Here is a 15,816-nt window from a genome sequence, read left to right as displayed (position 1 = left end):
TCATTCAAAAAAATAATTAGCCAGAGTTTAAATAGTTATTCAAAATATAAATTAATCCTGTTTAAAAAATGAATATTTTCTAAATTTTCTAATTTAAATAATTGAAAGAAATTTAATATTCCAAAAACGTTTAACTTGTTAACATGAATAAATACAATAAACGAGGAAAAGTAAAGAAAGAACTTCAAAAAAATCCTTTCATATATTTGCCTTAAGAAAGCACAAAAGAATTAAAAAATATATAAAAAAACAGAACATGAGTAGACAAGAAAAATAAAAATAATTTATTACAAAAAAAATAAAAATGCATAAAGAAAAACTTTAAAAGTGTTTTGTTAAGAAAGAAGAATCAACATTTATGTTAAAGGGATTTACAGATTTTTCCAGTTTTTCTTATACCGAGATTTTTTCTTTTACAGAGATTCTGCCTGACTCTTTTTTTCGTTTAATTTTCTTAAAGGTTTCATAAAAGGAAATCTTTTTAACAAGGATTTGCATTAAAAAGCTAAATAATAATATTACTTTCTCGTGTATGAGTATTAAGGATATTGGTTGGTAGGAGAATTAACAAAAACTAAGTGGCAGTTGAAAGACAGAATGAAATTTAATTCAATTAAATGATTTTTTTAGGATTTGCTGGTTTAATTTATGCAATCTTTGAATATAAGTTTAATTTGAATATAAACAAAATATTCACCGAATTTGCAAATACGGATTACTACTCATTTATGATGCGGCAACATCATTTATATCGAATCTTTGGTGTTTCAGTGGCATTTATACTCATAATTCATAGTTTGTGCATCAATTAAATAAGGAACTGAATTTTCCAACTTTTAAAGAAAACCAGATGTGGGAAGACTAATTAAGCCAAAAGTTAGCTGTATTCCAAAATGATGCTGGAACGCTTTAAAATAATTTTAGCACCGAATCATTACTTGCGATGTGAAGACCGGCCAACCAGATGAATTGACATCAAAGCCAAATATCCATGGTTCTAAAGCAGTCATGGGCAAACACATACCACCATGAGTATATTTGTGTGCGTTAAGCAGCAGAGAGATAACTGACTGCACTGACTGTAATAAAAGAGAGAAAATCATAAACATAAAAAAATCAGCAACATAACCTTGCTTCTACAAATGCTAAACAGCAACTGATTTGATTTTGATCTCTGAGATCGTAACAAAGCAACAAACAAGTGGTCATTTCAGTAAAACACAGACACACTAATACACACAAGCTTATAGTGTAGGTGTGTCAACAAAGCGTCAGCAGAATTTTTTGGCCTATGCACGCGTGCATTAGAATCCCAATTTTGCTCGTGACTGTTCTAAAGTAATGATATGTATTTCAAACTGCTGAAATCTGACCAGATCATCACAGGGAACCTATACCGAGAAATGTCTAGAATATGCGGCCAGACATGAATCCGTAATATTTCATCATGACAACTCCCGTACACATGTTGCGATACCTGGAAAAAAATTATTTAGATCGAAGTGGTTGGGAAGTTTTACCTCACCCGCTTTATAGTCAAGACCTTGCCCCGTCTGACTACTATTTGTTTCGATCATTGATCAACGCTTCACTTCACAACAGAGTATCCGAAATTGGCTTGATTCTTTCTTGACCTCAAAATATGAGCAGTTCTTTTGGCTCGGAATCCATGTAATAAGTAATAATATGGTAAATAAATTTATATTGTACAAATGTTTCAAAATAAAAGCTAAACAATTTAAAAATCCCAATAAAATTTTATCAAAATTTTTTTTTTTAATTTATCAATTTTTTAATTTGTCTTGTATTGAAAGAGATAACCCGTATTTGAGTAGGTGTTTTCCAGTACTAATTAAATATAAAATTTCTAGATATTCGGAGAAGAACTTAATTTTTAATGTTTTTTTTCAATTTTTAGGACCGAGGTAAACAACTTTGGGAGGCCGCTTACTAGCCCAGATTCAAACTACGAACCCATGTAAATACAAATCAAAAGATATCTCAAATTGTTCATAAGCTACCGAATTATTTCTAAAATAAAAAGATTCTAAGCCTTATGACGAGCCAACTTAAACATCAGTTACTTGCGGATGAAGCTCTTCGATCGCCTCTTTATTGTAAAAAATGTTCCGGTTGACACTGAGCAGAGTAGAACAGTCGATTTGGATTGTTTTTGTCAAAAATCTTTGGAGAAATAGGCAAAGCCAAAGAAGACAATGAATGCCTGATCCATTTTGATGTTGCCAAATTTGCCTGAATACTGGATATTGGCTTAATTCGAAAGCGAATATTTAGACGAACTTAACAAATTTGAAAAATATTTGAATTTAATAAAAATTTAACGTTTCAATAGATTTTATGAAGTTAAATTGCAATGAAATTTAAGAAAAAGCATTATGATTCAATAAAGAATTATTTCTATAAGAACTGAATTCAATAATTTTAAAATAGTAAGGAATTAAGCAAGGCGAATTCATTATAAGCTGAGAGCGATGCTACAACAAGTACAACATTTACAAAAACTATTGCATTTGTTGCTTTCACGTTTGTTGTAGTATTTGCAACGGAAAAAAGTAATTAGCTGTGCTATCGCCTAAACCTTGTATAAATTCGCCTTGGAATTAAGCCTGTAAAATAATTCGTAATGAATGCTTTAATTCATCGAACATTTGTTTAGAAACCCGTTTGAGTTTTTAACTAACTCAAAATTGTTAACATTTCTTTCTAAAAACTTAATATATTTAGTGTAGCTTCTAAAAAACTTTTGAGACATTTTTGATGTCCTTAGTTTTGACAGACAGCGAGCGAAATTAAAACAAAAGAAAAAAAAACATTTATTTGTTTTGGAAAACACACACAAAATGAAAAAAAAACAGCAAATAAACAAATGGAAATGAAGTTAAAGTTTTTGGAAAACAAAAGAATGAATGTTTTATTTTTTTCGGAACACTTTTAATTAACAAAAAAAAAGACAAGAGAACATCCCTTTCAAAACACCAGGAGATGGAAAAACTTTTAAGTGAAAAAACAAAAATTTGCATGAGAATAATTTGATTTAATTTAATTTGAAATTCAACAGCACAAAACAACAAATGTTGCCAAAAACAATAACATCAACTTAATTAAAGTTAAATGATGTTAAATAGGAAACATAAATATAAAAGTGTAAAAACTTACCAGGTGGACGGTACCATAACGTAACCACTTCATGTGAATATGTATGACTGGGTACACTTTTTGCTCGCGCTAAACCAAAATCGGCCAATTTCAATTCACCACAATCGCTGATCAATAGATTCTGAGGTTTGACATCACGATGTAAAACACGTCGTTTATGGCAGTAGGAGAGGCCACGCAAAAGTTGAAATAAAAATAATCTAACATTACGTTGATCCAGGCCGCCTGGATGTTTTTCCATATATTGAGATAAATCCGTATTCTAGAAAAAATAACATAGAAATAGCATTCAATAATTTGCAGAGAGAGAGAAGTTTAATCTATTGGTCAATTCACAATGTCTCTTATCAGTCATATTGACATAATGTCCTAATATATCAAGACTCGGCAGCTCGGCTTAACCGACTCTTAGGCATTCGGCGCAGGTCTCTGCTGGTTGGTTACGATAACACAATAAACATATGTATCATACAGAGTAATATTATTTTAGGACATTTTTTGCTTGAAAATCCATAAAAACCATTGTGAAATATTAGGACATTATGACAATATGACATGATAAGAGACCTTGTGAATTGACCATATATATAGAGATTCTTACCACATATTCAAATACAAATGTTAGTGTTTCCCTCGTATGCACAATATCATGTAGTGTTACAATATTTGAGTGTTTCAGTTCTTTTAGTAGGGAGGCTTCACGTATCGCTGTAAATGGTGCACCTTCTTCTTCCTGCAGTCTGATTTCCTTTAAAGCAACACGTTGATAAGTTAGTCTAAAATGAAAAATTTAAAGAAAAGGTTAAAGATTTATTATCATTATAATAGTCATAAAATATTCTGTAATGCTGGCTATAATGATTCAGAGAGTTTAGAGCATTTAAATTCCTTGGCAAATATTTGTGTTTAACCGGAATCATAATATGTTACTACAACCTCTTTCCAAAACTCAAGTGTTAATAAAACCTGCAAAATATAATGAGCCAAACATAAAGGGAAATTCGCTTACTGTACAGAATTAGTGTACATAAGTATAAATACAAACGAAGTTGCAGCTTAGCGTTTTATCGTGTTAAGAGAAAAATTAACGTAACTTATTAAAACACTAAAGTAATTAAATTCCCCTGATCTTTGAATTTATTAAAACAAAACTGTAATAATTTTAAAGTTATGTTCTCATAACATTTTGCTCATTTGAGCCAAAGATAATCTTCTGCTGTTCATAGCGTATACCTGCATAGGGGAGAGGGTATTATGCGTTTGTTCTGATGTCTGTAACGCCCAAAACTATTAGTCTAATCACTTTCTAAGTCGACTAAACGATGGTTTGATGTCTGTCCATGTAAACCTTGTGTGCAAATCGTGTTCAAAAAAGTTTTAAGACCAAGAATTGGAGGCACTACTCTATGAAGATTGTTGTACAACTCAAGAAGAACTTGCAAAAACATTGGGAGCTACTCATGCAGAAATTTCAAAATGTTGGCGAGCAGCAGGATTTATACAAAAGCAGAGAAATTGGGTACCATACGAATTGAAGCCGAGAGACCTTGAAAGGCGATGTCCGAAATGATGTTTGAACGATATAAAAAAAATCATTTTTACACCGAATCATAACTTGCCATGAAAAAGGCATCCATTACGATAACCCGAAGCGTTAGAGTTCGTGTGTGAAGCCGGAACAACCAGCCGAATCGACAACAAAGCCAATTATCCATGGAGCTAAGGTAATTATCTGCATTTTGTGGGAGCAAAAGGGTCCAATTTATTATGAGCTGCTGAAATCTGACCAGACCATCACAGGGAACGGGAACCTGTACCGAACGCAGCAGATTCGATTGAAGCGAGCTTTGGCCGAAAAATCCCAGAATATGCGACCAGATATCAAACCAGGACAACCAGCCGAATCGACGCTAAGGTGGGAGCAAAAGGGTACTATTTATTATCAGCTACTGAAATATGTCCTGACTATCACAGGGAACCTGTACAGAACGCAACTGATGCGATTGAACCGAGCATTGGCCGAAAACGCCCAGAATATGCGGCATGACATGAAACCATAATATTCCATTATGACAACGCTCGGCCACATGTTGCAATACCTGTTATAATGTATTTAGAATGTAGAAATGCAGTTGGGAAAATTTGCCTCACCCTCTTTATAGTCCAGAATGTGCCAATATGTTTCGATCGATGCAGAACACTCTCTCTAGGATACCCTTTACTTTGGTGAAGCTTGTCTCAAAAGATGAGCAGTTTTTTTTTGGTTAGGAATCCATATGTTGCCAGAAAGATAGGAAAATCTCATAGCTAACAATCGTCGATACTTTGATTAAATTTATATTCTACAATGTTTCAAAATAAAAGCTAACAATTTTAAAAAATCCTGCATTATTAAGTCATACACCCAATATATAAGGAATTTATGTCACATAATTGTATGATGAACGGTCCATAGCTCCCATAAAAGGCAAACATATAGACATAAATCACGCGAACTAATTTCATGGCGATCGGTCCATCATTGATCATAGCTCCCATATAAGGCCCACTTCCGAAAATCACTCACGAAAATAAATTATTGATATTTTTTAAAAGAATAACGTTTTGCTTAGTGTGGGGTATTAAATGGTCGGACTTGACCGACCATACTTTCTTACTTGTTTCCATTTAAACTTACTTAAGACTTCATGTAAATCGTAGCAGAAATATGAAAAGACAACACTCAAGGTATTTATGTAAAGAATTTTACATCTAAAGAAATAAACATTTTAAACGACAGAAAAGATAATGTGGTAAAAGGAATTTTTTTGTATAAATAACCTCTGTTGAATGTCACACTTTTTTGTTCGTTGTCTATGTAAGAGATGTACAAAGTCATAAAATAATACAGAGAGTGTGTGACACAATTACTATTTTACCACTGGCATACAACAACTAAATCCAACTACAATAAATTGCACAAATTCAAAACTTTATGTAGGAGTAAATAACAAGAAAATGTACTAAAGCCTAAATTAGGATACATGTTTACATACTCTACAAATATACAAATATGGACTTACACATATTTGGTTTTATAGTTGGGGATATTTTAATAAAGGCGCTTTGATTTAAGGTAGCTGTTCTCGGAAAGAAAGTTTATTGAGATCCCAAATTAACCAATAAAACAATATAACATAGCGAAAATTTATTTCAAATACTTCTAAAATGTTGTTTAAATACAAATTAATAAATTTTTCTAAAAAAAATATTCAAATAATCCAAAAAAAAAATATTTTATTCGAATTAATAACATTTTTGACAATAAAAACTTGTTCGATCAATAATTGTCAAACTCTTCATCTTTTCAGGCGAAGAGCGAATCAATTCAACTTCGGATACTCTGTTCTGAAGTGAAGCGTATCCCAGAGAGAGCGTTTTGCATCGATTGAAACAAATAGTAGTCGGAAGGGTCTGGACTATAATGTGGGTGAAGCAAAACTTCCCAACCACTTCATTCTAAATACTTTTTACCAGGCATTGCAATATGGTGAATTTAACTGTTTCATGTCTGGCCGCATATTCTGGGCGTTTTTTGGCCAATGCTCGCTTCAAACGAATCAGTTGGGTTCGGTACAGGTTTCCTGTGATGGTCTAGCCAGATTTCAGCAGTTAATAATAGATAGGACCCTTTTGCTGCCACCAAATACAGAGCATTACCTCAGGATATTTGGCTTCGGTGTCGATTCGGCTGGTTGGCAGGGCTTCACGTACCATCTCTTACGCTTCGGGTTATAGTAATGGATCCATTTTTCATGGCATGTAATGATTCGGTACAAAAATGTTTTATTTTTATAGCGCTCAAGCAACATTTCAGACATGCAAAATCATCTTTCCAGACCTCTCCGCTTTAATTCGCATGGTATCCAATTTCCCTGCTTTTGGATGAATCCTGCTGCTCAAAAATTATTTTCTTTTATAGCGTTCAAGCACAGGGGAAATCGCCTTTTAGGTTCTCCCGGCTTCAATTCGGGTGGTACCCAATTTCCCTCCAATTCTTGGTCTTTAAACTTGTTTGGCTGGCCTGGGCGATCTTTGTCTTCCGTGTCAAAATCACCACTTCTGAACCGCACAAACCATCTCTCGCACTTTGAAACCGATGAAACACAATCACCATAAGCTTTGATGTGAAATCGTTATGCTTCTGCGGCTCTTTATTTCAATTTAAAGAAGTAAAGCAAAACTTCCCGCATATGACGCTTTGTTGGTAGAAAATTCGAAATTTTCGAAACAAAAACAAACGTTGTTTACACTTCAATAACAAAGTGAGAATAAATGACAGATATTTACGCTTTGAAATAACTCTAACAAAATATCACCGAGTGTAACCTGGTTACAACTTCAGAATAATATAAACTTAACAAATTTATGTGTGTGTGATATGTTCTCAAGATGCAGATAAAGAAGAAGGAAGAAAAAACTAAAAGTGTCAAATTAGGTTAAATTTTATGACACCTTAGTTTTTTTGCGACTTCTTCGACTAAGCATTAAACTACAAACTAAGAAGGGCGGGCGGACTGGCAAAAGCATCATCAAGCGGCGCAGCATGTGCAAAAAATATAAGGAGACTACAAGACTTTTATAAATGAAAAACATTCCTATACACTCTCGGAACCAAAAACATCTTAAGAGTTCAACAAACAAACACATGTGGTTGCTATTTTATGATGTTTGCCATGGAGTTTGAGACACTATTGTCCCTACAGTTAGTTGGAGGTTGCTGGCTTCCAACAACACCATACATTCCTCTAGATGATATGGATATTATTGTCATGTAAAAATGACGACGACGACGACGAGCCTTGCTAGAGAAAACTTGTTGAAAAATGTTAAATTAAGAAAGTTTTTTTCTTTTACGTTTTTCTTCCATCTTTATGGCTGTTCTTAAAAGAAAGTTTACGAGTATTATGGCAGAATATGTACAGAGTTATTTGTGCTTTTTTCAGCAGGAGTTTTATTCACAATGTTTTCTCACATGTGGCAAAAGAAAAAAAGTTTTATTGTATATAAGCAAAAATAGTATTCAACAAAACTAACTATTAAGAGTTCAAATTGAAATGTAGATGTTGACTTTAAATAAAGTTTTGTTGAAAACTGCTATTGAAATGCTGTGCCACCGAATGAATCAGTTAATTGTATGGAAGGAATAACAATGATGAATATGAATGGGAGTGTATTTGAAAAGCTAAGCTGAGGTAAAAGTTGAATGAACTAAATAACTATAAATTGAATGGCATAACAATGGAAGAGATTTTATTTGCTGCAACTAATTAAAATGTAAATTTTTACATGGCTGGGGTGAAACACTTTTAAGATTATTAAGACAGTTTTATTTCGAATTGTTTTTGGAGCAGAATTTATGTATTCAAATAAAATAGTGGCACGATCACTCATAAAAATTCCATATTTCTAAATTTTGGAAATCAAATATTAGATTTCTATTAATCTAAGTGAGAAACGAGTTTCAAATAAACCCTAACACTTTTAAATATTGGCTGTATTACTTAAAAATTCAGGATTCACAATACATGGCGTATCTTTTAAACACGGTTTTGGATTTTAATAATATATGTCATTTATTCTGACTTCGAAAATGTCGAATTTTGTGCCAACAAAGCGTCATATGCGGGAACAAATTCGGTTGCTATCACGAATCTATTTTCCCTGTGCACTTATCATATGTATGTTTCAAATTTATTCAACATTTAAATTCCTGACAATCAGTGATTTTTTTCGATAATCTTCAAGACGGTACATATCACACAAAAAAGTAGCAAAAAACCTAAGCAGTTTAGTTTTATTTTTGTTACGTGCTTTAACAGATTTTTGATAACTTCTAACAGTGTTTTCCTTTCTCTCCTTCCTTAAGCTTCAAAGCTAAGTTTATTTTCTCCAACAAGAAAAACTATGTAACACACATAAAGGATCTTAAGGCAACAATATATAAAAAATAAAATATTCTAAGTGATTGATGTTTTAATATGTAAAAAGTATTTGAGTACTTTATATTAAGATCCTTAATGATTTTGCTACTTAACTTTTTGTGCTTTTTTATAAATTTCTCTTCTAGAGCATAGACTTTAGAACACCAAAAGCAAGTGGTGGCTGTGAAGGATACTTTACATATTCAAAAGTGTTAATATTAACACAGACCCACATGCTTATATTTATTAGAATAAACTCTTTTTTTGCTTGAACAATATTGGTTTAAGGTTTCTAAGGACAATGTTTCAGAGCAACAAATCATCTTCAGCAATCTGTGTCATTTTTGTTTTCAAGTATGTTGGATTTTTTCGTTTGTATGTGGTAGAGACAATGACATTTTTGATGGGTTAGAGTATACCTAGGTTTTAGTTAGTTTTTTTGTGGTTTTGCCTTTGCTACTGACCCAGTTTCATTCCGAGATGTGTGTGTTGTTCTATGTTTATCCTTTAAAGAGGAATATTACTTATTTTAATATAATTATACATGTTCGGTTTCCAGACAAAAGTCAAATGACCCCCATAGAATATAAAGACTAAACTCAGGATTATAAAAGGACACATAGTGATAACTCTTTTATAGCTTACTTCTGTTGGGTAAAATAAATACCGTGTAAAGTACTTCCAACAGACAAATTGGAAGTAACTACACCATAGGTTACTTAGAGACGTTAAAGTGACAATTGACTTTACGTTAGATTACATGGGATATATAATGTAGCCAATTGACTTCTCTTCTGTTCGTGCACCGGGGCTGTGTTTGCCCAGCAGTTGTAGGAGACCGTTCTAATCCAGTGATTTTACCTATAATTTAGGCTGACAACTAGTTACATAACTAGCTACGTGACTAGTTATCGATCTACATACGCATGTGAGCCCGAAATTAAACAGATATACATATGTACAATGTAGTTGCCGGTTTGGAAAACATACAATAGATCTCAAAAAATCACACTACCCTCCTACTTGCAAGCAAATAATATTGTCTACATTTGTTCTACCCTTTTATCTGTATCTTCTTACTTGAACTATTGCACAGTGAGCTCATTTTCAGCATAATAATGATTAAAATTTAAAAGAACAATAATAATTATAAGAACGCTCATACATATGAGATGATTACATGGCAAGAGTGTGGCAGGAATACAAATTATCCTTCCCCAAGTATCATTGCTTTTGCATTCATCAACGAAATTATTATTAATGATGATGATGATGTTGATGAACTAAGAAGACAGAGTAAAAGTAGAACTTTTGTTTTCATTGTTGAGCGTATCAAGTGTTGTTATGATGTTTTTCTTCATTATAAATAATCAGTACGAGATGCTCATAATTTCATGTTCACTTTCTCTTTTTTTTGTTTTATCTAGTGAATGTATACTAGGTTTGTCAATTATTCGAGTTTTATTTTAATCGAATAAAAGTTGATAATTTTTTTTTATTATTCAAGTGATCACTTATTAAAAATCTAATTTTTATTTTTTAAAATTTTCTCGATTATTCGAACGAATAAAAAATATTATTCGAATAATATAATAAAATATATTTAATTAAAACCAAATTTTTGTTTGTTAACAATGAATAAAATACAAAATTAATAATATATAGCAATTTTATTCACGATTTAATATTTTTTTAAAAATCAAGAAAATTTAAAAAACCCGAACCCCCGGTCAATGTTTTATAAAATAATTAAAAAACCCCAATAAAACGCACTCCCGTGCTCTTATATTAAAATAAAATAAAAAAAACAACAAAGTGTTTGTCACCAAAGGCAAAAGCAAGTGAGTAACAAATAAAATTCTCAATTTTATTAGTGCTACGTTCAACGCTGTTGTTGAACCATCTTTGTTAACAATTAACAAATATAAAATCAAAATAAAGAACAAATTTCCAAAATAAGAGTTGGAATTTGTTTACTGTTTGTTTTGCCACTTAAACATGGAAGGATAAAGCGATCAACAACATGTGCAAATTTTAATTTTTATCAAAATGGAAGTTTTGTTGGGGCAACATTACGCGCTCAAATGAAATGGTCGAATTTGGGACGATACCAATCTGCATGAGATCCAAGAGCGTCCAATGTATCCAGAAAAAGTCACTGTTTTTTTTGGTTGGCCCAGCACTCAGTGTATAACCCCTACAAACTTCTTTTGGCCTGAATTGGATGATATGGACACCAATGACATGTGGTTTCAACAGGAAGGCGCTACGTGCCACACAGCTCATGCCACATTGTACATGATCGATTTGAGGGCATGTTCATCTTACGTGGAAGCGATGTGAACTGGCAATCGAGATCGTGCGATTTGACCCCGTTAGATTTATTCTTGAGGGGTTTTCTTAAGACGTATACCCGTGCCATCCGTCAAATTTAGCCAGATTTATGCGCTAGTCATGGAAAATTAAACATTTCGGATGCGAACCACCGATAGCTCACCAAAGCTTATGGTGAATGTTTTCCATCGGTTTCAACGTGCGAGAGATGGTTTGTGCGTTTCAGAAGTGGTGATTTTGACACGGAAGACAAAGATAGCCCAGGCTAGCCAAAAAACTTTGAAGATCAAAATTTTGAATTATTCTACGAAGATTGTTGTATAACTCAACAAGAGCTTGCAAAATCATTGGGATGTATTCAAGCAGCAATTTCAAAACGTTTCCGAGCAACAGGATTCATTAATTCAAAAGCAGGGAAATTGGGTAACATACGAATTAAAGCAGAGAAACCTTAAAAGACGATTTTGTATCTCTAAAATGCTGCTTGAACGCTATAAAAGAAAATCATTTTTTGGACCGAGTCATTACTTGTAATTGAAAAATCGATCCATTACGATAACCCGAAGTGTAAGAGATCCGGCCAACCAGAGCCAAATATACATCGCGCTAAGGTAATGCTCTGTATTTGGTGGGACCAAAAAGGTCATATTTATTATAAGCTGCTGAAATATGGCTATACCGAATGCAACCTGTACTGAATGCAATTGATTTAGCTTGAAGCGAGTATTGGCCGAAAAACGCCCAGAATATGCAGCCAGACATGAAACCGTAATAAACCATCATAACAACTCTCCGACACATGTTGCAATACCTTTTAAAAACTATTTAGAAATACGTGGTTGGGAAGTTTTGCCTTACCCGGTTTATAGTCCAGATCTTGCCCTATCCGACTACTATTTGTTTCGATCGATGCAGAACGCTCTCTCTGGGATATGATTCACTTTGGAATAGTGTATCCGAAATTGGCATGATTCGTTCTTGAGCTCAAAAGATGAGCAGTTCGTTTGTCTCAGAAACAATATGTTGCCAGAAAGATAGGAAAAGGTCATAGCTAACAATGGACAATACTTTGAATAAATTTATATTGTACAAATGTTACAAAATAAAAGCTAAAAATTTAAAAAAAATCCCGGATTTTTAAGTCATACACCCAATAAATTGGTATTATTATACCCTTCTCCATGAATGGCAAGGGTATATATAAGATTGTCATTCCGTTTGTAATTTCTACATTTTTCATTTGCGACCCCACAAAGTATATATATTCTGAATCGTTATAGATAGCGGAGTCGATATAGCCATGTCCGTCTGTCCGTCTGTGTGTTGAAATCAACTTTCTGAAGCCCCCAAATAACTTACATACACGAATGATACATCAATATCTCCGAATTGCTATTTAAAATCGAGAAAATCGGTCCACAAATGGCTGAGATATAAGGAAAAAACCAGGACAACCTCGATTTTTGACCTATTTTTGACCCATATCCGGACTAAATCATTAATACAGACAATATGGATATCTAATGATAGATATTCCAAAGACCTGTGCATTTTTTTTCACTAAATATTAAAAAAAAAATTAAAAACTAAAAAATTTTTTTTTTAAAATTAAAAAAAAAAAATTTCAAAAACAATTTCGAAAAAACAACTGCAAAAAAATTAAATTTTGTTTACCTAAAAATATTTAAAATTTTTATTTTAAAGTATATTTTGGTGAAGGGTATATAAAATTCGGCACAGCCGAATATAGCTCTCTTACTTGTTTTTTAATTAAGATAAATTTATGTTCCATGTTAAATAAATAAATTTATTCGAGTATCCGATTAATCGAATAATTTTCATTCTAAATTGAAAAATGTTAATCATTCGAATAAAAAAATATTTTTTCCTTGATTAACACATACATATTTACATTAGAATACATAAGTATACGTTGTTTTTTTATTCGAATAATCGAATAATTTTTTAATTTAAATTGAAAAATGTTAATCATTCGAATAAAAAAATATGTTTTCCTTGATTATTCAAATAACTTTTATTTGAATGTCAACCCTAATGCATACACATACATATTTACACTAGAATACATAAGTATACGTTGTTCTTTTATGTGTATTTTTTTAAGATGATCCTTTGATCCTTGTTTTTTTTTCATTTTCATTCTATTCTTATTAATTATTTTGCTTTGTTATTGTGATTTCCTTTGGAAAATCACATTTAATTGGAATACAACAATAATTTGTGTAACTTTGCAGCGTTATTAGTTACAGTAACTAACGATAAGATTACATGTTACATACGAGTACATTCAGTGCTTAGTTAGAAAGTTATGATTATATGAGACGTGCTTTTTTGCTGTTTTATGGAAATTAGAGGAAAAAGGCTTTACAATCAACTGATTGTAGACAAAATATTAAATAATGATGTGTGTACTTTTTTTTAATTAAAGATGACAGAAATCTATGTTGAGTATGATGTAAGATATTGTTTATAAGACTTTAGATTTAAAATTATTTTTAATAAATAAAAATGAGGCGAAGGACCATAGAAGTCCTTGTTATTAAGTAAGCTACAAAATGCTTACTTTACTAATTCTCAATGGTGATTATCTAATAGCTAAAATCATCTTTACAAGACCAACAAATAATTTTATTAAAATTTTAAATTTTTTTAAATAATTTTATTAAATCAAACTTTACAACAAATATTTAATTACTTAGTCTGGCCCATTTTAATTCCACTTTACTTTTTTTTGTTAAATAAATTTTAATTGAAATATAAACACAAGCGTATAAAAACGTTAAAAATCCATTAAAATTGCAAAATAATTCATAAAATGACCCAAAAAACAAAACAGGAAAAACAAAAATAGAACAAGTAATTATGAGAACATAAAAAAAAATAAAATAAAATAAAATACTGAATAATATTCCCAAAAGGAAAATAAAATGGATGAACAATTAACCACAATGAATAATTCATAAGACAAAAGGACTCAGTTAAACAAATACAGGACAAAAATAAAACACAAAATGGAGGTAGAAAAGAAAAATTTATATAACAAATTAAATTAAAAATAGAACAAAAAAAACTCTTGTAATAAGATTAAAATTATGCGATTTTATCTTAAATCAATGTAAACTGTTTGTTCTTTACTAAGGAAAAGTCACGCTTCAAGAAATTCTTTCAAACAATTTTCAAAGTTCAAATGAACAAGAATAAAAGACACAAAAGGAAGATGAATAAAAAAAAACTAAAAACAACTTGACAAAATATACCACCACACTTGGAACATATTTCTGTGTCAGTGTGACACATCAGTGGCTGTGACATGTTGTGCCTGCCAGTCATCAATCACTGGAACAAGAGCTGAAGAAAGAGGGCAGTTAGCAGACCGCCCAGACAACCAAACAACCCATTTATGCCTGAAAATAATAGCGAAATATTTTTCAATGACATCAGCCACTTCCTGTGTTTTTATATCAGTTGAAAATTTTTCTTTTTGTTACAAAATGCCTTCAAACATGTTTTTTTTTACAAAATGTCTTCAAACAGGGTTGGAAAATTAAAGTATCAAAATAATATTCAAATAGTACTTTTTCACCTACAGCGTAGTAAAATAATTTTTTTATATATGTAGTTTGTCATTCAGTTTTTAATTTCTACATTTTTCATCTGCGACCCCACAAATTATATACATATATTCTGGAATGTCCGCCTGCATGTTGAAATAAACTTTCCGTAGTCATGTACGTCTGTATGTTGAAATCATCAATATATCTGGAAATTTCCCGGCTCCGTTGCTATTTAAAATCGAGACAATCGGCCCATAAATAGCTGAGAGATATAAGGAGAAAACCAGGACTACCTCGACTTTTGGCCTATTTTTGACCCGGATTACTAAGTTATTAATATAGACAATATGGATATCCAATATTTCAAAGACCTTCAAACGTTTTTTCATAATAAATTAAATTTTTTTTTTTAATTAAATTTTAAATTTTTTTTTCGCCACAGCTGAATCTCTTAAGCTGGGTTTCCGCATACACCGCAATCGGCGCCGATAACGAAAACTGAAAAACGTTGGTGTTCACACCGTCTCGTTTCTTAATTGTTTTCATTGCAGTTGTGTGCGTTGCGGCATAAAACAGAAACTAAATTATTTTTTAATTTTGGTTGTCGCACATTAAATAGAATTTCATTATTTTTGACAAAATCTATGATAGATTTTTACCTCTTCCAATAAAGAAAAATTTGGTTTTATTCATTTTGATTTTCTTTAAATTTGAAAAAAAATAATTAAAATAATTTCGTTCCTACAGCACCGACAACAACCTACTTG

The 15,816-nt window shown here is 31.7% G+C and overlaps 1 protein-coding gene across 2 annotated transcripts in view; it reads right to left on the bottom strand.

Moving 5' to 3' along the window:
• Positions 1–15,816, bottom strand: part of Eip63E (cyclin dependent kinase Eip63E) — a 528,239-nt gene that overhangs the window by 17,418 nt on the left and 495,005 nt on the right. For both annotated transcript variants that reach the window (XM_065506488.1, XM_065506489.1), the window contains 2 exons: positions 3,779–3,953; positions 3,178–3,439 (listed from right to left, as the gene is read on the bottom strand). In XM_065506488.1, coding sequence (XP_065362560.1) covers positions 3,178–3,439; positions 3,779–3,953 — 437 coding nt within the window. The remainder of the gene's footprint in view (positions 1–3,177; positions 3,440–3,778; positions 3,954–15,816) is intronic.

This window comes from Calliphora vicina, chromosome 3, assembly GCF_958450345.1.
Source record: "Calliphora vicina chromosome 3, idCalVici1.1, whole genome shotgun sequence".
NCBI classification, from domain to species: domain Eukaryota; kingdom Metazoa; phylum Arthropoda; class Insecta; order Diptera; family Calliphoridae; genus Calliphora; species Calliphora vicina.
This window is presented reverse-complemented; position numbering and strand designations above follow the sequence as displayed.